We start from the raw sequence: 26,648 nt of genomic DNA on the forward strand, positions 1-26,648 counted from the left end.
CCATCTTTTAATGCTGTAGATTCATAGAATGGCCTTTTGATTCAGACACTATCAATGTCCAATTGACTGATGAGCAAATCAAAACCAGAGGTGCAAAGTCACATAGCAAGTAGTTATATCAGAACTGGGTGGTGGATACAGAGCCAGGGAAAGACCGGTGGTCCTCAAGCTTAACCATACATTAAAATCACCCAGGGATCTTCCAAAACTTGAATTCTGAGCCACTGAATGTGACAAATTAACTAAAGTGTTTTGTTACAATTTAGCTCTCAGGATAGCACAGACGTTCCCACCTGGTTCTAACATGTACCAGGGTTGAGAAACACCATGCCCCATGAAGCTAAAAGTACTATTTAAATTCCCCACATAGAACATTGACTCTCAAGGTTACTAACAGGAGTTGGAGTTGAAAATCAGCAGTCAATAGCAGGGCTTTACTGCTACCAATTTTGCCTATGGTAGAAAATTTATTAGCATTGATTGTGAGCAAGAAAATTATAGATAGCTTAAAACAAAGAGTCCCAGAGAGGATGTAGCACCATGGGTTTATTTAATCAATGTCAAAGCCCACTTTCATGTCTGTTTTAATTGGGCAGTAAATGCCCCATATTGTTTCTAGAAATCATTGAAGAATTCTATGAGAGGCCTTATAGGATCTTTGCAAAACTAGGCTCAAAAGAGATGGTAAACGGCTAAAATGCTGCTTGCTGGGGGTTGGGGGTGGGGTGGGGTGAGGGGAGGGCGCTACGGGACTGTGAAATAGTTCAGCAAGTCTAAGTGCTTGCCTCTTAACCCTGATGACCCTACAGGCAGATGCAATGGCTTAAATCTATAACCCAGGACTCCTACTGCGAGATGGGGGCCAGAGACAGGAAAATCAATTCTGGTGCCTGTGGGCCAGCTAGCTGGAGGAAACGAAACCCTGCCACAACAAGGTAGAAGGCAAGAACTGACTCTCGAGAGGTGCCCTCTCACCTCCATGTCCCCACCATACACGAACCCATAACCACACGTACAAACCGTGTGCACACACACATTAATAAAATGATCTTAAATGCTAATTTCTGTCCTATTTTTCATGAAACCTTATTTTTGATAAACAAATAGGGAATATTTTCAAGAAATAAGAGTCATTACTCTTGAAATATGTAGACAGCGTCATTATTTCCAACATGGTTTTATGAATCTGATTTTTTTTTTTTAAATTAAGAAAGAAAATAATATTAAAAGAAAAAGAAATCACAGAGGAACTTTGGAAATGAAATGATCTGTAAACTGCTATGGAAACTGCAATTGAAATTAAAAGCCAAATAAAAATATCTTTGCTCTCCCGAGGGCAAATAAAAATCTATTAGAAAAAAAGCAAGGTAGATTAAAAAAAAAAAATGAGTGGTAAACATTATCTGTTGAGAGGAGCGAGAACAAACCTATTTTATGAAAATGTTTTCTCTAAGGCAGAGTTTAACAAAATGCCACCATATTCTGGGATTTCCTGACTACATCTTTATTTAAGGTTCTTCCACCAAAGGAACTCACAGAAAAACTTGTTATATACATAAATCGGGCAAGGGATTAAAACAGCTCAAAGAAAGACTCTGATTAAATGACCCTAATTAAGAAGGAAGCAGGTGCTGAGTGCAGTAGAATTATCCTGTGTTCCCACAATCAGAGAGGCAGAGTAAAGCAGAGGTCTGTCAGTTTGAAGCCAGCCTGGTCTCCAAGGCAAGCCGAGAACAGCAAAGGCTACACAGAGAAACCCTGTCTCAAAAAAACCAACCTTCCCAAAAAAAGACAGAGGAGGGTGGGTTGGAAGAGGAAGAAACATGCACAGATCCCCGAAGAAACTTGGGGTGGTGCATTCTAGTATTTAGGGATGGAGAAAGGAGGATTAGATTTCCCTTAGGTACATGGAGAAGATGAAAGCATGCTGGGTTAGGCTCTGTTTAAAAAAAAGAAAAGGAAAAAACAAACAAACAATCAGGAGGGGAAAAGCCCAGAACGGAATAGCACAAATGATAGGGCTACAGCTCAGTAGAGACCCTAGTTTCCATTCTGACCCCTAACACAGAATACAACCAGGCATTGTAGTGGGCATTGTAATCCATAGCTCTCTGGAAGTAGAGGCAGAAGGATTTTTTTTTTTTTCAAATTTGATGTCAGCTTTCTCCCCACTGTGAGTTTCAGGACAACCAAAGTAATTCAAGACCTCACCATCAGCCTGCTGCATAGAGGAGCTGCAAAGAACATCCTGGACCCTGAAAACCTTACCTAGCAGATGCCTTAACCGGCTAGCCATACAATGGGCTATGGCCAGTAGCTTACAACAAGCATTCTCCCCAGAAGGCAAGCATGTTTAGTCAGTCTGCTACTTTAATGTCTATAGTTCTTTCCTCCTGTCCTTTTCCCTCCCACTTCCTTTTTCTTTCCTTCTTCTGCCTCCCTCCCTCTCTCCCTGTCTTCCCTCTGGGCTTTTTTTCTGTCCTTTATCTTACTGTATAACCTATGTTGGCCTTAAACTCACCCAAAAGGCCAAGGCTAGTACCAAGTGCACGTCCTTTCTGTTTCAGCCTCCCAGGTACTAAGACAGAGGTGTAAAACACCTCACCCAGCCCACAGTCAGATTTTTAACACGCAGGCTATTTTCTCCTGCAGAGTAAAGGATTTTCTCTCATTCCTCGGGATGCCAGAAAGACACTGCCATTCAGGGCTATCATCTGGGCATTTAGGTCCCTAACATACTTTTCCTCTCAGCCTGTGTCTTATGACACCACACGACATTGTCATTTCCTCCTTAACTGGAGTTGATCCCTTATTGTAACTACAAATTTCAAAAATAGGTCATTCACTGACATTCACACAGGGACGTAAGCTACAATTTCCAGACTTTTTCCTTTGTCATCAAGCTGACTAATAAGTATGTAAGCAGTTGGCTCATTTTCCTATGGCAATTTTCATACAGATAAAAAAATATACTACTACACTAGACTGTTTTTGTGTTTTTTAAAAATAAAGAAATCTTGTATAAGGTAAATTGTGTGTTGAATGGCAGAGATGCCCTTGTGGAGTTAATTGTTAAAAAAAAAAACCACTGCCCAATTTAAAATCATCTATGAGAATAACAAAACCCACCTCTGCTGTAATAAACTATGTTCTCAAGAGCGGTATGAAGCCCACTAAAGGATGTTTCCCAGCAGATCATGCTTTTCCAGGTAATAATATAAGTGTATTCTGTTATGAATTTCACAGCCCTGTAGATGACACCTACAGACTTTATTCTGTGTTTATTCTGTTAGATTTGTTAGGTTTTCTACTATTGAGTGAGTTCCAGAAACTGGATTTGTGAACATCAAACAGAAGACTAAGACACATGAATGCTCTAAGTCTCATGAAGATGATTTCATTTCATATTCCCTGAGTTTGGTGGTGTGTTCCTCTCATTGCAGCACTTAAGAGGCATAGGCAAGAGGATCACACTTTAAGGCTATGCAGAGATGAGGGGTGAGAACATCACTTAAAATGAGCAGAGACTCTACATTCAATTTGCCATGACAGCTCCTAATGGTGAAAAACACTAAAGCGAAAACTCCGGGGACACATATCATGCATAGGAAGAGAGAATTTCAAGTTTCTACTTTCAGCAAGAGTTAAAAATCAACCTCATTTGTGAAATCCTCTTTAAAAAAAAAACACTTAAATTTCCCCTGAAGCTCATCTTCACAGTGTGTTCTTGGCAGTCAGTTTGGCTGTGTTTTGGTTTAATTTCCAGCTCTGTAAATGATCACCATGCTGGGGCTGAGCATCCCATGTTGTGGTTGGCTTCTACTTCCGATGCTAGGTTTTACTGAGGGACAAGAGGCCATGCACAGCAATGTTTAAAATGTTACATCTGTACTCCACTACACAAGATGTCTATACCAGGAAGCACAGGAAACCTCACACCATGGAGAGCATCTTCCTACGAATGTCTCGGCAGTGATAACATAGGACCTACAGCATCCCCGGTCTGCGCTAGGAGATGCTGTAATGAGAAGTAGGTCTCAGCCATAGGGAGCTCATGACACAGAGAAGAGGAACAGTGAAGGCTACAGATGGTGATTGTGTTGGGTGGCGTAAAAACAGAAGGGATTTTAGGATGCTAAGATGGACTGGTATGAGGTGCTCTTTGAACAAGCACTGAAGACAGTGTCTGGGCAAGCCAGCCAGCTCTTGGATAGAAGACTGGCAGCTGGAGGAAAGGGTGAGTTTAAATGTCTAGAGCAGTGGTACCCAACCTGTGGCTTGAGACCACACGTTGGGGATCAAAAGACTTTTTCACAGAAGTCGCATATCAGCTATCCTGCACATCAGATATTTATATTATGATTCATATCAATATCAAAATTACAGCTGTGAAGTTGCAGTGAAAATAATTTTATGACCAGGGTCACCACAATACGACGAATTTTACTAAGGGGTCGCAGATTTGGAAGGTTGAGAACCGCTGCTCTAGAGGGAGGAGCTTATTTGAGCCGTAGACAGCGAACACCAATCTCCTTATTATCTGTGGACCTCAGCATGTACAATTCGTTTCTTTAGCTAAGTCATTCTGAGTTGAGAATATAGACAAATTCCTATAATGTAAATGATTTACTGCTTTCTATGGGACCAGCAATATTCTAAGTAATATATGTATATATTACACGTATATATGCACATATATACACAGAAATAATAGTATATATTTATTATTATATATAATATAATCATATAATATACAACTACAGTAATTCTTGTGCCAAAATCTCTGAGCAAGTAGTTATTACGTACACTTACAGGGTGGGAAAATAAAGCCTAGGAATGCTAAGCAACTCCTGGAAGGGCCCCAAGCTAAGGGGAGATGGAGAGTTAATCGGCGCTTGAGCCTTTGATTCCAGGTTCATGTACTAATCTCTAGTGCCTACTATGGCCCAGGGGGAAGAGTTCATGGTACAGACTAGTCTTAAAGGGGGGGGGGGGTGGAGTGTGATACCATTTATGTGAGCTGTTGTGAGACAAAAACAGGAAAAATACCCTTGCAGGTTGAGTTCTGTCTGCAGTTAAAATTAAGCTCCTGTTTGTCCTTTGTTTGCTTGACCCATGTGAGATATATGAGTAGGAACTATGCTGGCCCCTGATTGGTTGTTGGTATGCAAGCAGGAAGTACGTCAGGACATATGCTTGCACCTGATTGGACCTAATGGGAGAAATGGTCTTCTTGTGGGGTTGCCTTTTAAAGCCTCTGCAAGGCTTGACTCATGGCCATTTTCCTGGGAACCCAGGAGTGACCTGGCCAGGGTCCATCTCTTGGACAGTATTTAATTAAACCTTTCTTCACATTTGACTTTAAATTGTGCCTTATTCTCAACCAGTGAGAGTAGTGCTATTTATAGTAACACTCTCTAGAAAGACAATCTAATATGCTGTACATTCAGACAGGGAAAAAAAAATAAGTTTCATGTGAGATCCAATGCTGGAGGTGGACAGCTTTCATGATGCCGTCATACATAAACAATGCAACACAATCTTAAATGTTTCATAAACCAGAAGCCATTTGTGCATGCCAAACAATAAAGACTGTCTTTTTGAGATATAACATACCCAGGGTAAACTGTGACTATTCCTTGAAGTACCTAAAAGTTAATCTGTACAGATGTCAAGGTTCACATCACTTTATGTATTACTATTGTGTCAAAATATTTAGTTCAAAATAGCTCCGATGCATCTGATCCCTGGCCGGGCCCCACTGAACAGCGAAGAGAAAAACCAAAATAGGTTTTGACAACTTGAAGTGATGAATTGCTCTTTGACGGTCAAACTTCAGTGACAGAGTGTATTATAATGGTTGGCATTTATTTGGCTTACACTCCTGACCCTGGCTTGTTCCGAAGCCATCACTCACGTATGCTCAGCTGGCAGAGCTTTGGATCTTTTATCGACTGTCACATTTTTTAGCACATCTTAAGTGATCAGCATGCATTTGAGGAGCACATTTCCCTTGAAACAGAAATGAAAATTCAGACCAAGTTTGAAAAGAATGAGGCTGTCTGACATCTACATGCTATCTACAGCTATAAAGTTCCTACTTTATAAACACCTTTAGCAGGCTCTGCAGCTTCTGCCTCATTATGTGATAAGTACTAAGCCTCAGTACTCAGAGCATACTAAGGACAAAGGACCAGAAGCACGTCATGACAATTCTGGCTCAGTGAAAATTTTAGGACACAGTGACTAACAAAACTTCATTAAGGTAATTTAAAAACCTATAAGCAGTTTAGCATATTCTAGGGGTGGGTTGACAGCTTGGTGGTAGAGCATTTATATGAAATACTCAAGGTTCTGAAAAAGAAAAACAAAAACCAGTAACAACAATCACAACAACAACAACAACAGCCCTGGCATAGTTCTAAGTAGGTTGACATTGTCCTTCATAGGCCAATTTTTAAAAGGCAAATATGTACTACTTTATCTGCATTTGAGTGGTATTTGGATTATTGTGTATTTAAACATTTTATTCTGCATATGCAATCACAAAAAGTTTAACAGGGGACCTTATTCTAAAATGTATCTCTTGGATTATCATAACAAATGTATGGCTAAAATGTGGTATCATAATCAAATCCTTTTATTACAACTACCATTAAAACAACAACAACAACAACAACAACAATCCAAGAAAGAAAAAAAAATTTAGCAACAACCTTTACAAAGAAACAGCTACTTAAAAATCCTTTGTACAAAGTACCCGCACTTCCAAACACTACACCAACGCTACGTTAAACCATTCAGTCAACTGCGGAGTTTTCTGAGGGTTTAACATAGAAAAGGAAACACATTTTCCTTCTAAGAACTCTTGTGAGAAGCACGCTTCCTGTGATCGCATGAGTCATTCTACGAGAAAACAAGCAATATGCTTCAAGTAATCCAAAATAATTTAACTGCTAGGTTTCTAGACATCTTTGCTCTTTGAAGATGCAATGCAGGAAATGATTGCATTCTTGCGTTTTTATGTACTATACAAGTTGCCAAAGATGCACTATTTCCATATATAATGCTTAAAAAAAATAATTATCTAAAAACACCCAATTAAATGCTAAGCCTTATGACGATGGCGGATATGCAGTTGTTACATATAGGAGTGCAGGCACCTCTGTCTCATTATATCTTCCAGGTCTATTTCAGAACCTGACATACAGGAGACACGATAGACACTACTTTCTGGCTTTAAAGTCTGTGCCATTTCATTTTCCAGTGTTAATCTGAATAGGATCCATGACACATGTGCTGGGGCAGCGGGGGGGGGGGGGGGGGGGGTGGAGCAGGGCATGTAGTTAAGTTTTCAACTCAAAATATGCTACAGGATCAGCCACAGCCAATATTGAAAGATGGTTGGATCATGAAGGTGCAAAATGGGCTAGAAAATGGGCCTGGTTAGAAGAGGGTTGTTTAGGGGTATGTCTTTGGTTGTCTCTTTCTCTTCTTCCTGGCTACAGTGAGATATGCAGATTTTCTCTGCCCCCTCCATGTCCTGCAGCTATGGCGATCTGCCTGACTCCTTCAGGCTTGTAGCAATGAAGCCAACCAACCATAGACTATATAGAACCTTTGTAAAGGGAACCACCGTAAGTACTACCACATTCCCAGGTACTTGTCACAAAATGTCTAACAAACGTGGATACAGATATATGCCAAAACGACTGTGAATTAGACTCAATAATCCATCAGTTTGCACAAATGCACATCCCCCCAAAATGCTTAATACACAACTATCGTCAAATTTTGGATCATGACATTTTAGACAAGAATTGGTTTACTACTTCACGCCTTGGGTTTTGTTATTATACGGTGGATCTCCATGAGGTCAAGGCCAGCCTTGTCTACAAAGTGAGTAAAGGGCAACCAAGGCTAAACAGAGAAACCCTGTCTCATAACCCTGGTTCCTCCTACCTCCCCCTCCCCCACCCCCCCAAAAAAACAATGAAGGAGTTTAGAGTTCTGAAACTAGATTGTCTAGATTTTCAGGCTGGCATTTCCTGTAGGGTCCCCAGGCAAATTACTCTGCCCGTTCTTCCCATATACAAAAAAATAGGGCATATACATTTTTTAAAAGACAAGATTCTGCTTGTAGCCCATGCTGGCCCAACACTCACTCCCCATTATATAGCTCAGATTGCCCTTGAACTCCAGATGTACACCATACCACAAGACTGAGAACTTAAATATTAATCTTTGATCAGTACAGATAATGTTAGATTGATTTTTTGTTTTTGAAATAAGACCTCATTACATATCTCTATCTGGCCTGGAAGCCAGAGATTTCCCCTGCCTCCCAAGTACTGGAATTAAAGGCTTGTACTATTATACCCAGGGTTTGACACCAATGAAAAAATACTGGGAATTTTCTGTTGTCCAGCATACTCATATTTTTCTATGCAATAATCCTAGTGTACACAGAAATATAGATTTAGAATACTGGGATTAAACAACCTTTTTGTTTTTAGGGCAGCGTCTGGCTATACAGTCAAACTATAAAGTCACAATTTTCCTGCATTGGCTTCCTGAGAACTGTAACACTAGCCCTGTGCCATCACGCTCAGCTTGCAACATTCTTTCTCTTGTTTAGGTGACCGTTCCCTTCTTTTTCATCATTTGGTGCTCATGGTTTACACAAAGTCAGATGTAATGATAACACATTTAAAGCAATGATATGGTGTCGCTGTGTGCACTTACAGTCCGTCATCTGTTCTTCATAAGCGTTCCCTAGATATAGGAAATGTTTGGGAGTTACGGTGCCAATTAGCATACTGGAAAATAAAATGATAATGTCCTATTATGCGATGAAGGGAGGACTAAGCATACGCATATGTTTCTAGTAAAGATTTCCAAGTCTGATTAAAGAGCACAATGCTGTTTGGGTAGCAAAACAATTCCATCTTCAAGACCCAAAGAATCCATTGTGCCCAATGCTCGCCTAAGAAAACCATACAAAGAAACAAGGGAACAGCTAGGGAAGGACAATTCAATACAGGTGAGAAATTAGAAATTCTAAATGTAAGTTTCTTTTCCCATAAGAAAGCTGATAAAGTAAGATAGCCATCTAGCTCAGGTTTGCTGCCCAGGAGATTGAGCCATATAAATTCATTTAAAGATGCTTTGGTCCTCTACTATACATATAATAATACCCTTCACATACAATTTTTATTATTTCTGGTATCATACAAAAATATATCCATCAAACTGAAGAAGTGTCAGTGATTATCAGGGATTATATACCACTGTAAATTTGATTTGCTGACAGTTTGATACCTGTGGTTAAAATAAAGAGCCTGGGCAAAGGACGGATACATGGATGGACACACACACACACACACACACACACACACACACACACACACAAAAGCACAGGCAATTATAGGAGATAAAACTTAAACTTAGCGAACAATTGAATATCATTTAAAAAAGAGAAATACCCTTTTCTATCTGGATCTACAATGTTAAATGAACTACTACATAAAATAACTTTCCTCAGAGTAAATGCCATTAGTCTCTGGCAAAAAATTTCGGATGCTCACTTTCATATGTTTTATCAGGTTTCCTGTTAGATTAATGAAAGGAAAACCAAGCTAGAACAACAACAACAAAAAAGATTTCATAAAGAAAACCCATCTCTTACTTGCTTTGAGACTTTAGCAGGGAGGGAGGGCAGAGTATCAAACTTATGAGAAAGGAAATTCTTGTCTTACATCTATGTATTCTAGAACTTGCTAGGGTCAGCTGCATCACAACTGCAGACTGATGCTGATCTTCTCCCCATGTGACTTAAACAATTAATGTTTTATAGCTATGAATCACTGAGAGCGGTTCATGCCTATCGTCTGGTAAATTGTTTGAACCCATCTTTTCAAAATTTCTCTTCTCGAAAATTCCACATTACTAAACTCACCGAGTTATTTTCAAATGAAAGTAATTTAGTGATTAGGAGACCATTTTAAATTCTTTCTTGTCACAGGATCTTTAATGGCACCACATTTGCTCTTTTTCAACTTGCCATTTATGCTTCAAAACGGAAGTGCACACATGTGGTAAAGCTGAATTCCTAGGAGCTATTTCAGTAAAAGATCACTTAAGAAAGTGACACATACACAAACTGGAGATGAAAACCCCATAGGAATAATGGGAGCTGCTCCAACACAGATATTCAACAACAAAGAAACTGAATTCCCTACAGTTCTAACTTTGTGATATAAATATATGCAAGTTCCTGGCCGTGTGTGTGTGTGTGTGTGTGTGTGTGTGTGTGTGTGTGTGTGAGAGAGAGAGAGAGAGAGAAAGAGAGAGAGAGAGAGAGAGAGAGAGAGAGAGAGAGAGAGAGAGAGAGAGAGTGTTTGGTATATATGTACTTGTAAATATGGATGTGTGAGCGTGTGCTCATGTACAAGCATGTGGAAGTCAGTGTACAGATTCGAGTATCTTTCTCAATTGACCTCCATCTTTATGTTTTGAGTCAGGACTTCCCCTTGGACCCGGCACGCACATGTTCAGCTAGAGCTGAGTGGCTGATGAGCCTGGGTGATTTCCCATTGGTGTTGCCCATGCTTCACAAACTCTGGTATGGTACGCGCCACCATAGCTGACTGTGTTCTGGGGGGGGGGGGCGGTTTCAACTCAGACCTTAGTGCCTGCAGTTTAGGAAATGTATTATCATTATCATTCATTTATTATTGTCATTAGTATCATCTCCTTACTACAGCTGTTCTCCACAACAACCATTTGTTGGTTTGATGCCAAAGGGAATGTTACTGCCATGCTATGACCTCACTCAAGTAAGAAAAGACAATATTTGACTCTGAGATTGTCTAAGTGGCAAGGACTTTACAAGCTTAGCCTGGGGAAAAGAGTCATCCAGGATGACAAAGATCGCCTCGGGCCAAACCTTGGACAGGCTTAGTTCCCTGTGGACCACACCTCATCCCTCAGTGTTATCATCTGCCTTCCCACTCTAGTTGATAAATGTATATATTTGTCATATTGATAAACCCATATAGCAGGAATGCTTGCATCAGATGCAAGCCTTGCATCCTTGCAATCCCTGCAATCCTTGCATCTGATCACTTTCAATATCTCATTCAATTTCCCACGCTCATGCTAGGTACCTTATCACTGCAACTGCTTTCTGCCAAAATCACACTAAGTCAGACCGAAGAATTCTCTCGCCTTGGAGTTTTCTAGTGGCCCCACCCACCCACTCACACCCCCGACTCCAACAGCTACTGTAGGAGGAGAAGGCTATCTTTCCTTTTTTAGCTTTCTTAACTCACTGGTAGGGACCCTTGCAATTAAAAAATTAACAGGAACATCCAGATACATCGACTTGGCCCAACCCTTATGTGACAATCATAACTACAGTTCTTTTTAGTGGTACACTTGGAAGAGTGAGAAGTGGAAAGCAAGACAGAAAGGGTGAATTTGCACCAAGTACAATATGGGGTAGAGGGAGCTTTATAGGGACTCTTTGCTCAGATTCCCTATATCGCTTCCTCTTTGGAGATGAGGGGGCTCACTTATCGTCTGATAGGGAAGGCTCCTCCTCAGTTTACAACCTGATGAACGCAGGGCAGTGTCGGAAAGCCCCTTCTGCACATGCCATTTCTCACATTCCGTCAGCATAATGTATTCAGTATGACAAATTGCCTTATGTCAGGGAATCACGTCTGGGGCGAGCTATGCTGCAACAAATCCCCGAATGTCTTTGTTGAATTTGAGTTGAGCCTGCTCTCGCTCTTCTGTATCACAGTAGTCTTGACACCCATCACAACAGTCTTAAATAAAGACTTCCTTTCATCAAAGTCACCGTGCAGTGTGGAGACTGTGTCTATTATGGCATGTTCAGAATAGCTTGTTAAAGTATAAAATCAGCCTGAAACCAGTGGATTCATGGATGAAGAAAACAGGGCATAGATACACAATGGCATAGTTCTCAGTCATGGGGAAAGACAAAATTATGTTGTTTGCAGGCAAATGGACGGAACTAAAGACCGTCGTGTTGGAGATAAATAAGCCAGATCCCCGAGCCAGTGTCACGTCTTGCTCTCTATGTGGAATCTAGATTAAGTGACAAAAGGCATGAGAGTACAAGGGAGTTTACTTGGGAAGAGGAAAGGGATTAACTAGAGGAGGAGTAAGAGCAAAAAAAAAAAGTGTAATGGGGTGACGATAGTCAAATTACATTGGATACATTCTCAAAAATGTCAGTGATAACCATTATTTCCTATGATTAGTAATGTTACTGAAAAGGTCTTCCTTTACATTTAGAATATATGCATTTTTCCCCTTTGTCAAGGATATAGGACAGAAAGGAAATGAAGTTCCCAATTTATGAATTTGCTAGAAGCTGCCTAGCCTATTGGTTTTGGAGGAAGTCTAATTTTTTCCTAGATTAGGGTTTGTATAACTAAGGAAGAACGGTTTAAGACTCAGAAACACAGAGTAAACTGTTTCTGTCTAGTTACAAGGGGGAGTTCAGACTTATAGCAGATTTTTGTTCCTGTTTTGGTGTAGGTTTAAGGGAAAGGCCCTCTGTGCTCAATCAAGGATGCAAAGTATAAATATCTATAATGACATCAGAATCAGAGGAGGCAGCTGTGGAGGCGACCAAGGGGGATTGTGGAGACTGTTCAGACCATCTGCAGGTGGCAGCCATAAGTCTCTCATACTCCCAGGTGGGAATATTGGCCAGTGTGGTTAGGACATTTGAATTTTTAAAGACACTAAGAATCAAGTTTCTCAGAGAAGGGACTGGATGTAATTTTAGTGTGTGGTCCCATGACTCACGCAGTTATAGCAACAACTCCATACACAGGGTACCACCTCAAAGAAATGGCAGCAAAAATAAACATGCTTAAAGAATATAATTAAGTGAAATTCCCCAAGGTTTGATGTTCCTTAAACTAGTATACTCAAGTTGATTGTCTCTATAGCCAAGAGCTACTTACGCTCCTTCCCACTCCTTACCTCCACTGAAGGGTCTTTTCTGTTGTGAATACAATACAACACACACACACACACACACACACACACACACACACACACAAGTACATATGTACATATTTTTCAAATTGTATTTAAAATTGATTTCATGTGGACTGTGAAAAACAACAATACCTCCTGAGCTATAAAGTTAGCTTAGATCATCCTAATCATCTTGCCCCAGAGTGGGCTGCAAACTTGCCCGCACCAGCAGCAGCAAACAAATGGATTGGACTCACCACCAGTGTCTTCCAATTATGTGACTTGGGAAAAAAAAATCAGATAAACAAGGGAGAAACTGTAGCCACTTCAGAGGTACATTTTTGTTCTGGTTTAGCCAACATTTGCAAAAGGGTGCACAACAGAAAGAAACTTAAAACGTAAGCTGAGAGACATGAATGCACCAGAAGCCGGACGCTGTAACTTGCTGAGTAAAGGAAAAGCAAAGTGTAATTTGGAAAAGAGACCTCCAGAGAGAAATGTCTCCATGGAGATATGGGTGGGGCGAGACTAGGCTTGATGCCAGCAAAACCAAAGCCTTCAGAGACGTGAGCTCTCCGGCTCCTGCTGACGTTAGACAAGAACTAGTTGATTTCCAAAATGTATGAGCACAGGAATATGATGAAAACTATTTATGAACAGAACAGAATAAAAAATGTGAGAAATGAGAGAAACTGAATAATACAACCAGATCAGCTGACTATAACTATGGGAGCAAACTAATAATTTCTTCTTTGACTGTAATTTTCATTTTTCCTATCAGTTTGTCTTACAACACCATTTCTATTCTAACTGTAAACTATAGATGTATTTGAAACTGATGGAATAGATGTGAGAGTGACTGATTTATGTACAATATTGAAACAGTTTTTACTTACACAACTGATCTTGTGATTTCTGTCTGTCACACACACACACACACACACACACACACACACACACACACACACAGCCTAAAAGTTCAGAGGCGCAGGATATACATTTTTTTTCCACATCACAGCAATTTTTGGGAGCAGCCAGACGGTTCCTCCCATTCTTATGAGCATAAATGTGGTTTAACTGCATCCCAAGCAAATGATTATTAACCCTGTCATTTTTCCTCTAACATAATGATTTCAATAAATTTCTCAAAAAAAAAAGCCCTTATATAGTCAAATCTGAATCTGTCTAGCTTAACCTAATTTCATGGTCTCTTGTTCTAATTATGGTTGAGAAATAAAATTCCCACCAGAAAACAACTATATGCTCAGGGTATTTTATACTCCTTATATCAGAACAGCCCAAATAATCCCAAATACTTCCTCCTTGAGTTCCAGTATTGGTGTTAAATTCTGCTATAAGCATTTTTTTTTATTACATAAAGGTATTATAAACTAAAAGTAATATATTACAGAATAGGAATGATATTCAACCAGATGCAGTTTGTGACAGTAAACTCATTTTTGGGAAAAATTTTCCCATATATCTCATTTTGAACTTTTGACATATTATTGGGAAAGAGAAAGAATGTAGGGCAGCACAGGCCTTTGTTTATAAATCTATGAGTTAATTTAAATTTTATGTGCCTGGGAAAGGTAAAACTCAGATGTGAAATTTTTAGTTAAATGATCCATGGGATATATTTCCCCATTAACTTTTATACAATAATACACTCGCAAAGTATTTATGAAATAGTACACCAATGGCAAATATAGAGTATGGATGAAACATGTAGCATATGTCAAAAGGCTGAGTCAAGAGTGTAATCTATAAGTGATCTCAGAAATCTATGAAATAACTCACTGCTTAGGTAGCTTATTGTATATATGTGTAATAATTTAAATGTATATGTAAAAAAAATAAAAAAATTAAAAACTCCTCAACAGTTGGTATGACTATTTGAGACCCGTAAAAAATACAACTTCTTGTGCAACTTAAAGCTCTCAGAAACCCCATGAGATTATATAATCTCAAAGTCAGTTTTCACTTCCCTAGGATAAGCAGATAGCCAAATGAGGACAATTGTAGTAATTTATTCTGTACCTCCTCCCTTGCTCCATAAGCTCAGCCCCCTCCCATTCTTTCTGTGACCTAAGTATACTTCAACAGGTCACAGTCTTCCCCCCCCACCCCACCCCCACCCATTTCCCAGAGAGCAACCAGTTCTTTAAGCCTTCAATATTTTCTTCGTCCTTTCTTGTGTTTAGACAGATTTTTTGGTATCACATTTAAGTGTGTGCACTTCTTGACAACTATCTTGATTCTCAGAGTTTATATCCTTTCTCTTTTATCTCTAGAACTTTCTTACAGAATGTTTAAGAAGCTTCGTGACTACCCTCCATTTCCTTAGGACCCAAAAACTGTGCCCATCACTAGTACGAGAACAGAATTTTAAAGGCCACCTGTGGCATCTTGGTCTCTGAACCAGTGGACATTCACACACATGCTTCTTTTTGCCGTTCAGAGCAGATTTCAGTGCTCATCAGCTAGGATTTCTAAACCCGGCAACTGCCTTTGATGTTTGCAAATCCCACAGTCATTCCCAGGGTTAGAACTTGGCTCTCTCCTCTAATTTCATGCCCTTTCTTCCATGGTAGTTCTTTGTTTTACTCATTTTGATGGTACTCTGCTGCTTGCAGTAGATGAATCCCACAGCTTCATCCTTAACTCTACACTTTTCTCTCTCGCCTGCTTCCTGAAAGAAACATCTAACAGAAATTTAGAGTAGAGCTTGGGAGACAGCAAAGTCCATGCAGTGTTTGCCAAGCTAGCTTTGATCCTTGACACTCATGTAAAAACTTAAGCATGATTGAGCTCATCTGTAATCCCAGAGCTAGGGAGCAGGAGTCATGAGGATCTATCTCTGAGGACTGCTTGTCAGCCAGGCCAGCCAGCCCAACCACACTTATCAGCTCCAGGTTCAATGAGAGACTGTGTCTCAAAAGCTAAGGTGATGATTGATATGGGAAGCCATACAAAGTCAAACACAGCCTCAACAGCCCCTCCCATCCACATGCACACACCTATCTGTGAATGTACAACATACACAAATCCACACAGCCTTACATTCCACTCAGAATGTGCTAAGTCCAAACTTAAGATCATGCCATTGAAATAAACACATTACTCTAATGATCTTATTTCTGTGTAGGGTATTTCTTATGTTTCCAAGTTACCTGAATTCAAATATTGGAGCCCTTATTGTGACCAACTAATTGTTCTACTAAGACTCTTATCAACTACTGCTTAACTTTTGTATGCTATTTTTCTCTCCAGCTCTGTTCCTGATCTTCCTCTTGTGACTGCCTTATGTTTACAACGATCTTTTATTTGGTTCTACCAAGGCTGAGTCTTTGAATCCTACTTCTCTGAACAAAACACACATTTTTATGTCATCCTAAATTACTATTTTCTATTGTCATACTGTTTGTCAATATTACAGAATACGGACTTCTGATCCGTAAGTGTGCTACTCAATGGATTTCACCTGGTTTTTTGTGAGTTATCAGTTCCGTCTTTTCCTATTCCCTGCCCCGCCTCTATATATGAATATAACTCCTGTGCTCAAATTCTCTTCCATTTCTTGTTGCTGAAGTCTCCTATAAAGTTCTGCCATCCCAAGCTTCTTTAAGATTTCCTACTCCAACTCAAGGCCCCTTTAGATCAATTCAGATGAAAGTATTTCCCCTACCCATTTATTTACCACCCAGTTTATGTCCCCACAAATCCCTTATTAGATAGCATTATTCACTGCTATGATATTTGTGGACTGAGATTCACATGTCTTCTCCTCCTCCCCCCTTTTTACATTATATTGCATGTTTCTCAAGGTCAGAGTTACATTCTCATAACTGTGAAACTCTACTGCATTAGACATAGAGTCATATATAACGTGACACTTGAATTAAAAACGACTGTGATAACTGCAGACCAAAGGCAAGTCTGTCCTGAAAACCCAAGCCCTGGCAAGTTTGCCCCCTGGACTCCAGAGTGAATAAGAAGTCAAGTAAAGGTGACTCTGTACCATGCAAATTCCCCAACCTTCACATTAAATTCTTTCATCTCTAAGATAATGCAGACTTTGGCTTTACTCCCAATCAAAGAACAAAGTGGTTTCCTTTAAATGCTCCCTCCGGTTCTCAGGATTCAGCAGTTTTTCATGTGCTTAAGTGGATGGGGGAGGTAAATGGGAAAGGACTGTCACAGGGTTAATACCACGCAAAGCTCATCTTACTTTTAAAAAGAAAAACTATCAAACCGTACGTTGGTAAAACTTTTTCTTACTGTAAAAATATAACAAGACATCTACTTTTAGAACAATTTTCATGCAATAGCGGCTAAATAAGATTTTATGATGGAATATGCCACGCTATCTAAACATATCTATGATGTGTGCTGACACCAATCACAACTCCCCAATTACACAGTCCAGTAAGGCAACACATTGAACACTGCTGAGGCAGACAAAGCTAAATAGGAAACTATACAGTGTTCCTAATGATCTAGACCACTTTCATCATTTGGCCATTTTATCACTGGAGCTACATTATAAAAGGTCACTCACTTCAAAATAAATTCAGTAGAGGAATATGTTTTGGAGGAAAAAAATGCACGACACAGTAAAAGAAATGGAATGAGTACTTTATTAGGAAATAGGTATACCTCAGAAATAAAAATTTTTAAAAAGAAGATTTTATTTTAAATTACGTGTCCGTGCATGTAGGGGTGGAAACGGATGTTGTGCACATGTTCACAGTGCCCATGGATGCCAGGAGAGGGCATCCCTGGTACTGGAGTTAGAGGCGGATGTGCTGAAATGGCTGCTGGGAGGCAAACTCATGTCCTTAACCACCGAACCATCTCTCCAGCTCTATCATTAACTTTTTAACTATGGTGGTAATAAGAGATACCACCCAAGCCACCCACTTCACACTGCGCAGGTGGACCTCAGGTAAGCACAGTTAGACTCGAGGTAGCCATACTCAGCACCCTGATGGCCACAGAGACAAAGGGATTTGTTCAAGCAAACAGAAAAGAAACCCTTTTGAAAAGGAAGAGTAAGACTGGCTGATTGTGTAGATGAGCAAAATAGCAAAGAACAGGAAATGGAACTATTCAAATAGACGAGGAGAATTGGTCTCTGTTAGGTCTCCTTGCCCAGAATCAAACAACTGACAATGGCATTTGTTAAATTAAGTGTGGCAAGAACAAAATGCTTTTATGAGCAAAGGGGGAAAAAACAGCAAGATAAATGTTGGGCAGGTGCTTTTATTTAGAACAAATGCAGAATCCTCGATAAATTATAGCTGGTACTCAAACAGTTTTCTATTTCAGAAAAAAAAACAACAACAATTATTGGCCTAGTTTGTGACTCCATCATTCTGGCCTCAGTGAGGCTTTATGTACACTGAGGTATTGCCTGAAAGGCCAACCTATTAGAGAGTTAAATGGGAAAAATGCATGCCTCTCGATCTATCAATTAAACATTGTCTATTTGTTATTCGATATGAACGTTGTAACAAAGCCAATTAAAAGCACCATCATCACACACGGAAAGGATCATTTGAATAAAAGCATTTTCTTTTCTTTTTAAAAACTGTTTAATTTATTAAAATTTATTCAGATTCCATCCCAATTGTTATCTCCTTGCTTGTATCTTCCCTTCCCACCCTCCCTGCCTCTTCCACCTATTCCCCTCCCGTAGTCCTCTGACAGAAGGGGACCTCCTTCCTCACCAATGGCCGCAGCCTATCAGGTCTCATCTGGATAGCCTGCTTCCCCTTCCTCTGTGTGCAACCAGGCCTCCACACCAAGGGGAAGTGATCAAGTCAGAGGCACCAGAGTTCATGTCAGAGGCAGTTTCTGCTCCTCCCTCAAGCATGGAGAATGAGCTGTCCATTGGCTAGATCTGAACAAGGGGTCTAGGTTTACTGTATGCAAAAAAGCATTTTCAAAAGCAATCTTTAGTATATTTAGGATGAAATATTTTAGGGTCTCTGGGAAAAAAAGACTTTGCACTGGCAATTAAATACTGATTTTATGATTTGGCTAGTCATAAAAAAAAAAAAATCAACTTAAGTTAGGCTTTCGCCCTGTAGTACTTAGGTACTTTTTTATTTTTTTAGGGGCCAGACAACTCAAGACACTTGTTTTTCCCTATGCCATTATACTGTGATTAAAGACTATCGTTTAATCACACAGCAGAATTAAAAGTGACATTTGGAGGGACTGATTGTCAATGAATAAAAGCTCATCTTAATTATCATGTAGTTTAGAACATCGTATATTGTTCAACATCAATGTAAAGGGAAAACAAATCCCTCTGTTGCTTGAGTAAAACTTCTCTCGCACGATTTTTTTTTAAACTCCTACGTTTTAAAAACTACACAAAAGTGCCAAAAAAAAAAAAAAGTATTTACAAAGTTTGTTCCCCATGTATTTCTGACCCTCCATGCTGCCTCATTTTCCTCCCAACATCACCTAGCTTCCTTGCTTCTTCCCTGTCTTCAGCCCTAACAGGGAGGCTTTGTCTCCAGTGCCTAGAATAGTACCTGATATTCAGTAAACGTACAAAATGAACAAACAAATTGACTATTATGCTGGCTTGCCAGATAGATGATGTGTACGCCCTTTGTGGTACTATGTCCCCCCCCCTGCCCCCCCCCCAGGGAAGGGGGGGGAAACTTTGTTAAGCTTTCTTCCCCGCCCCCACGACACCCTGCAGATGGTAGGCTAAATGACAGAGTGATTCCATAACTTTGTGCTGCTAAGTGAAGCATTAACGTCTCCATCCGTCACCACCGAAGAGGTCGCAAAAGCAGCTGCGAATTGCAATAAACATATTTTCCCGAAGTATCTGGCGAAGTGAGTGGCACAGAGGCATAGAGTAGGAACTACAGCTGTCCTTGCTCTTGTCGTCAGCCCTGTTAGCTCAAAACTGTGTGAAGTGGTTCCGAGCCGCTGTTGTAGGTCACGGCACGTTGGAAAACTGAGTATGTGGAGATAAAGGGATAGAGACAGGACAGAAGCAGGGTGGTCCCGTGACCTCTTCCCATGTTCTCTCTCACGGTGGTACTGAGGCAGTCATTTGTATCTTTATCTCTGGTCATGGGACACAGGAGAATCTGAGTAATGGGCCCCTCTGCAGTGCCCTCCCTTCATAACGTCTGTGCCCGTGGCCGGTCCTCCCATCGGTAACTTCGGAATCTCCTTCATCTGTTCCTACTGCGCTGTGCCCCTCAGCCATCCACATGCATTTGAACATCAATGGCCGTTAAGAAAACAAAAAACAAAAAAACCTTTCCTCTCCTTTTTTGGGATCTTCATTTCTGAAGATTCCTTTGTCATAAAAATCACAAGTAAACGTGTATGCTTTCGCTGTGCTAATCTGTCTTTTGTGGTGAGGGCTCAACATATTTTACTGTGTTTATATTATAATATATTACAACAAGTGACACTTGAGATTTATAGTCACAGTTAAGCACCTCGTGGTTAAATCTTACAGGGAAAACAAAGGGGAAAAAAAAACCCATATACAGTAAATTCTCATAGGTCTCCACTCTCACAAGACTAAACCTCTGCAGGAATCATAACACTGTATCAGTTAGTTGGTTATATTGTTTCCCTAATACAAGCCATGGCCTGGACTCTCTGGCTCCTTCTCAGAGCGCCCCCTGTGTACATATTTGTTTAGAGTGTCCCATCTATTGGGCAAACGAGACTGATCCCATCATTTGTGTTGCAGCCATGTATTTTCATTATTATCTGAAAAGTGCAAATTCTCAAATGTGCAGTCTACATTTGGAGAGCAGGGGAGAAGGTTCCGCTCTTGTCCAGTGGTGCAGAGTGTGTATGAGAATAAATGTTCAGTACAGAAATTTGGTGCTGTGAAAAACAAAACAAAACAAAACCCTGCTTGTCAGGCTGCTATTAAAGCAGCTCTTGGCCTCTTATAAATAGCAATTCTATTCCAACAGTAACAATCCAATTTATATCCACCATACTTTCTGAAAGTGAGACTACCCAGGGAACATTTCTGATGAAAACATTATCAATAAATTTGTAAAGCTGAGTTATTTTAAAAAATGAGGATTTTAGAATATGTAGTGGGTACACAGCTGAAGGTTTAAATGTGGTGAAAAGACACACAGTGAGTATTTTCACTAGAAAAACAAAAAAAGCTTTCACAGAATGTGACGATTCACCCAAATAAAACGTTATTTAGCAATGATAAACATATATTGGGATAATAAAAGTTAATGATGGCTTATGAAGGAGAATGAGAATTTATGGAGAAGACAAAGAAAGTTGAACTATGTGGGTGGTATTGTGAATGGAGGATGTGCACAGTAGGCATTCAAACGGAGAGATCAGGGAAGAAAAGACGAAACAAGGCATTGCCAATGAGTAGCCATCACTGCATGCCCTAGGACCACGCGTTCAATATTGGTGCTGACTGCAGAATTACTCACGTTTGGTCTCAGTCTTGCTGCCAGATCATAATACGTCTCAGCTGCTTCATTGAGGCTAGCTTGTCTGTCAAAAATAAATAAATAAAAAAAAATTATATCATGTATTGTCAAGTTGAAGCATTATGTAAAGAAATGACACTAATGTAAAAGAAAAACTGAGTTTATTTCATTAGAACTATATCTAACTAGATACTTTCGCTCATTACAAGCAGTGGGTTTATCTATATGCTCATCATGAGCTCAAAGCAGAAGTTTTATCTTTTTTTATTTCAAATGCACATTATGTATTCAAAGCAAGAAGTTTTTTTTTTATGTCAGTGTCTTTCTATGAAATAGGTGACTATCTTGTCTCATATAACTAACCATTTATTCTTTGTTTTTATATTCATATAGTCTTTCTTATTGTGGTATACACCTGGGCCTTATCCCTGGACTAAACCTAGAATGAATGTACTTCCTTGACTATTAATTTGTTTCAGTCTTGTTTCCCTTCTTGGTGTAAATCAAGTGCTTCACGGAGCTTTTAGCTAATTTGCCGGAGGGTAGAAGTTACTTGAAATCAGTTCAGGAATTAGAAAACCATCTTCATAAGAGTCTGCAGGAAATCTGCCCAACAGAGAGAGGGAGAGTAGCTCTTATGGAGCAGTGGGCAGTGAGGGAGTCTCTCTTCCATGTCAAGTGTATGAGACAAGCATGGACAAGCAACATAATAACAATAAGCAGTCTTGAGGCAAAGTCCCTGGGGCTTTGCCTAAACCAGGGATGGACCTATCTATCAGCCCTGTAAAAACAAGTAGGCTGTCTCAAGGAAGCTTACTTGCTTGCTTTTGCCAATACAGCATGCAGTTGTTCCCAGAACACTAACTTAAAACCATTATAATCATACTGACTAAATAGTAAGTTCCCATAAAGAAAACTTGAAATGAACTTGCTACGACAATGAAAATATGAGGCATAATACCATTGGGTAGGTATTGCTAATCGCTAAATGACATTTGCCATAGGTATTTTTCTTTTCACGGTAACCCAAATAATACATTTAGATTCCCCAGTTTCAAAGTGATAATCTAGAAAAAAAAATTTTTTTTAAATCAATTGTCAAAATATTTAGCTATGATTTTAAAAATATATTGACATGCATTCATGTGTATCCGCATGAGTTTATGTGTGCCATGTGCATGCAGGTTCTCTAGAGGCCAGAAGAGGGTGCAGGATCCCTTAGGACTGGAGTTAAGATAGTTATGAGCTGTGAACATTGGTGTTAGGCCCTTAACTTGGGTCCTTTGCAAAAGCAATAAACAGTCAAGACCACCAACTCTTCATTTTAAAGATAAACATAGTAAATATTGGCAAAATTTAAAAATTATTTATTCATTTTACTCTCTCTCACACGCATGCACAAACACACCACACACACATATACACACACATATGTACACACACACACACACACACACACACACACACACACACACGAGAGAGAGAGAGAGAGAGAGAGAGAGAGAGAGAGAGAGAGAGCGAGAGACTGACAGACAGACAGACAGAGACAGACAGAGAGACAGAGAGAGAGGGGGGATGAGGATGGTAGGGCAGGAAATGAATATAGAGAAAATAGGATGATCTATCTTTGACTAAAAATTAAAAAAATTTTTAGAGACAAATAAAATGGGTTTGGAGATGGCACAATGAGTAAGGAGCTTGCTGTTAGAGCATGAGGACCCACATTCATGTATCTAGCACCCCCATACTCACATGGTTTGGCATTACTTGTTTGGGATGCACCCCCAGGAGCATCCTGGGTGTTTGCTGGCCTGCCAGTGTAGCCAAGAGGTGAGCTCTGGGTTTGGTAAGAGGCCCTATAGCAAACACTAAGGTGGAAAGTGATTGAGGAAGACAAAAGATGTCTTCCTCAGGCTTTTGCACATAAACACACACACACACACACACACACACACACACACACACACACACGCACGCACGCACTATGCACATCTCAAAATATTTCTCATCTTGCTAATTAGTAAACACTGTGGGCATGTGACCTAATCTCACGTAACTGGATACTTCTTCTTGACATTTTAATTTAGGAAAAAGAGGTGAAAAATGAAAATAAAGAAAAAAAAATGAAAGATGAAAGGATAGCCAGAGTTCACTTCTAATGGTGCAACAAATAAGGCTACGTGCAGGCCAGACTTTTCCTGCAGACAGTGATAATACTGCAATAGTTTATACAGTTCTTAGCCATTGGGTTTATATAATACTGTGCTAATTTAGACCCTCCAGTCCATGGGGGTGGGGTTGGGTGCCTTCCCCAAGCTAAGCAGAAACTCTGTCTAGTCCCAGTAGTGGATTCCTTAGTCTCCTCTATAATCAGAGACAGTTTTCTTGCTTGTGGTCAAGCCCATGAATGGTGCAGCTGTCTTACAAAAATAGAATTCAGACTGAATCTAGGAGAGAAACTTATGTGCTGCCCATCACTAAAGACTAAGTTCAGCCAACTTGTCAGTAGATGACTCAAAATGTCATCTAGCAGTCAAAGCATAATGTAATATTCTTTTTTTCTTTATTTTGCCATTTATTTATTAATTAATTTTACTTTATTTTCTTAATCATGCAGATTCAAATGACCTTCTCAGATGGCAGATAACAAGATATAAGATCTTATAAGTGAATGTCTGTCTGGTAAATATATATGAGAGGACCACAGCATAAAAGCTATGGGAAAATGCCAAGTTGAATTTCAGATGACATCTACAGCATTAACTATGATATGACAACAACACTAAATGGCTCTGGGGTGTGCTTTAAAGGGGGAGTAGTGTTCTGAGGAGAAATGCTCATTAGGTAAAAGGGTTCCTGTATAAGAAATGAAGACATGAGTGTGGATTCCCAGAACCTACACAGATGCCATGTGGGCATGGCAGCCTGCTTGTAATCTCTCATCCAGGGGAAGGAGAAGATGGGGGAGATCCCCCAGAAAAGGGCTGGCTAACTGCACTGGTCAAATTAGTGAGCTCTGGGTTCAGATGACATACTTTGCTTCAATATGGAGGAATCAATTGAGGAAGACACCCTACTTTAGCCTCTGGCCTTCATACATATATGAACACAAGTGCACCTGCATACACACATGTGCCCCCACACATACAACATGCATGCATACATGGTTAAAAAAAAAAGGGGGGGAGGGAGAAAGTGTATCCACTTTAATGTTAATAAGCTTGGGCAGCAAGAAGCAGACAGAGAAAGTGGAAACAAACGCAATGTGTGAGTCAAGTCTCTCAATTAGAGAACCTCAGTTTTAAAGGAGGAGGCGAGTCAGCCTTACTTAGTAAATTGAATTTGCACTTTAGGCAAGACAAATAAAAAGCATAAAGACATACCCCATGCAGACATATAAATTATAGGAATAACTAAAGATAACATCTCTCTGGAGAATCAGGCATATCTTGCTAATGTTTGAAGGAGGAAAAAAAAATCAGAAACACTGCTATTTTTAATGGACATTATAAAGAAAGTCAAGGAGAAAGAAAAACCCAAAATATAACGCCAAACCCTGAGCCAAGGGCCTGCTAGACTTGTGGCATGTTACATTGTGTCACTGCAAGTTTATATTCTCATAAATATCAAAGTTCAACCTCAGCATGTCAAGAAAAGTACTCAAGTCTGGTATGAAATAGTAAAACTTCCCTCACTAGGGTATTTAATGAAGGTGCCCTCCACCAAATTACAGATTTGCTTTGGTTCAGATTCACTTGGAAATTTGAACCAGAATTCTTTAGGTCATGCCCTGGAAGGGTTTTCTCCAGGCGAATATAAAAGGCACGGAGGTAGGAAATTAGGGTAACCTGATACTACCACAAAGTAGGTTGCCTTGAAGTAAGATCAAACAGGAGATATCAAGTATTGAAAATATGGCCGCTCCTAACATCTCTTTACGACCTCCAATTCCTAAGGCAGATACTAATCAAAAGACAAACGGAGATCTCCAGTAGGAAAAAACAAATCTTCCTACGATATCAAGCACCTGAATTTAAAAATGATTATGAGTTTTTAAGTCATTCGCTTCTTCAATGTGTGTTCTTCAACTGTGTGCAAATGTGAACTGCTTTCCCGTAGGCGCAGGCGTGTGAATACTTGGTTCTTCCTCGGTACTGAACGGTGAGGGACTTGAGAAGACGGGACTTTGCTGGAGGTCCTGAGTCCTGGCAAGGACCTTGAACTTCTTTATTACTGAAGAACTTCTAGCCAGTTCTCTGCTTCCACACCACAGAGGCACTGTGACCATCACCACCAACTCCCACCAGCCCATGCCTTCCCACCATGATGGATGGTAACACCTCAAGCTGCAAGCCAAAGTAAACCTCGCCTCCTTTGAGTCGCATTTCGTCAGGCATTTTATCACAGCCATAAATAAAGTAACTAATACAGTGGTTTAATGCTCAAAGGAAATATTCCGAAGAGTTAATTTAAGCTAGAATTACAACTGATAACATTCTAAGGGAAATGAAAAAAACAGAATTTATTATATATGCCATATACATATAAAATTAATTTCCACTGTAAAACTTTGTTTCTATTATTAAAAAGTCTTTTTTTTATTACTAATCAGAAAGTATTTATGACAGCCCATGGAAAACCAGGGGAAGGAATATGTCATTTCTAGGCACAAAATGGTCATTTATATTCCTGATTTATTCTCTGGACAAGAGAGAAAACTCACGAGGAAGTATTCAAAGTTCATTTTATTGTGTTGGTTATATTTTATACTCCCCATCTGAAAGGGACATCCTTGGAATACTTATCAAGTCTTAATTGCAAACATGACTAAATCATTAATAAGCATCTGAAAAGTAAAGAAATAAGCAGTATTCTGTTCTGTGCTTTGGGGATTCTGCTAAATACTGTCAGACCCCTCCAAAGGGAAATCGTTAGGCAGGGAGTACAAGTGTTGAGTCACATAGTCTATTAGTATACACCTGTTTTTTAAAATAGATGAAAATACATACTTTTCTTATCTGCTTATGGTCATTTTCATTCATTATTTCTTCTACATGATGTATGGAACATATTAAAATAGCAAACCAGTGCATGGGAAAGAATTATCCATGCAATGAAACATCTGAAATAAACTGTTTATAAACTCCTTAGAGGAAA

At 39.7% G+C, this 26,648-nt stretch overlaps 1 protein-coding gene across 1 annotated transcript in view; it reads right to left on the reverse strand.

Annotated features, from left to right (window-relative positions):
- The window catches only part of TMTC2 (transmembrane O-mannosyltransferase targeting cadherins 2), a 387,068-nt gene that overhangs the window by 37,216 nt on the left and 323,204 nt on the right, over positions 1-26,648 (reverse strand). The window contains exon 11 of the mRNA XM_084795967.1: positions 21,492-21,555. Coding sequence (XP_084652093.1) covers positions 21,492-21,555 — 64 coding nt within the window. The remainder of the gene's footprint in view (positions 1-21,491; positions 21,556-26,648) is intronic.

The sequence above is a fragment of the Acomys minous genome (assembly GCF_964271855.1).
Source record: "Acomys minous genome assembly, chromosome: 9".
In the NCBI taxonomy this organism is placed as follows: domain Eukaryota; kingdom Metazoa; phylum Chordata; class Mammalia; order Rodentia; family Muridae; genus Acomys; species Acomys minous.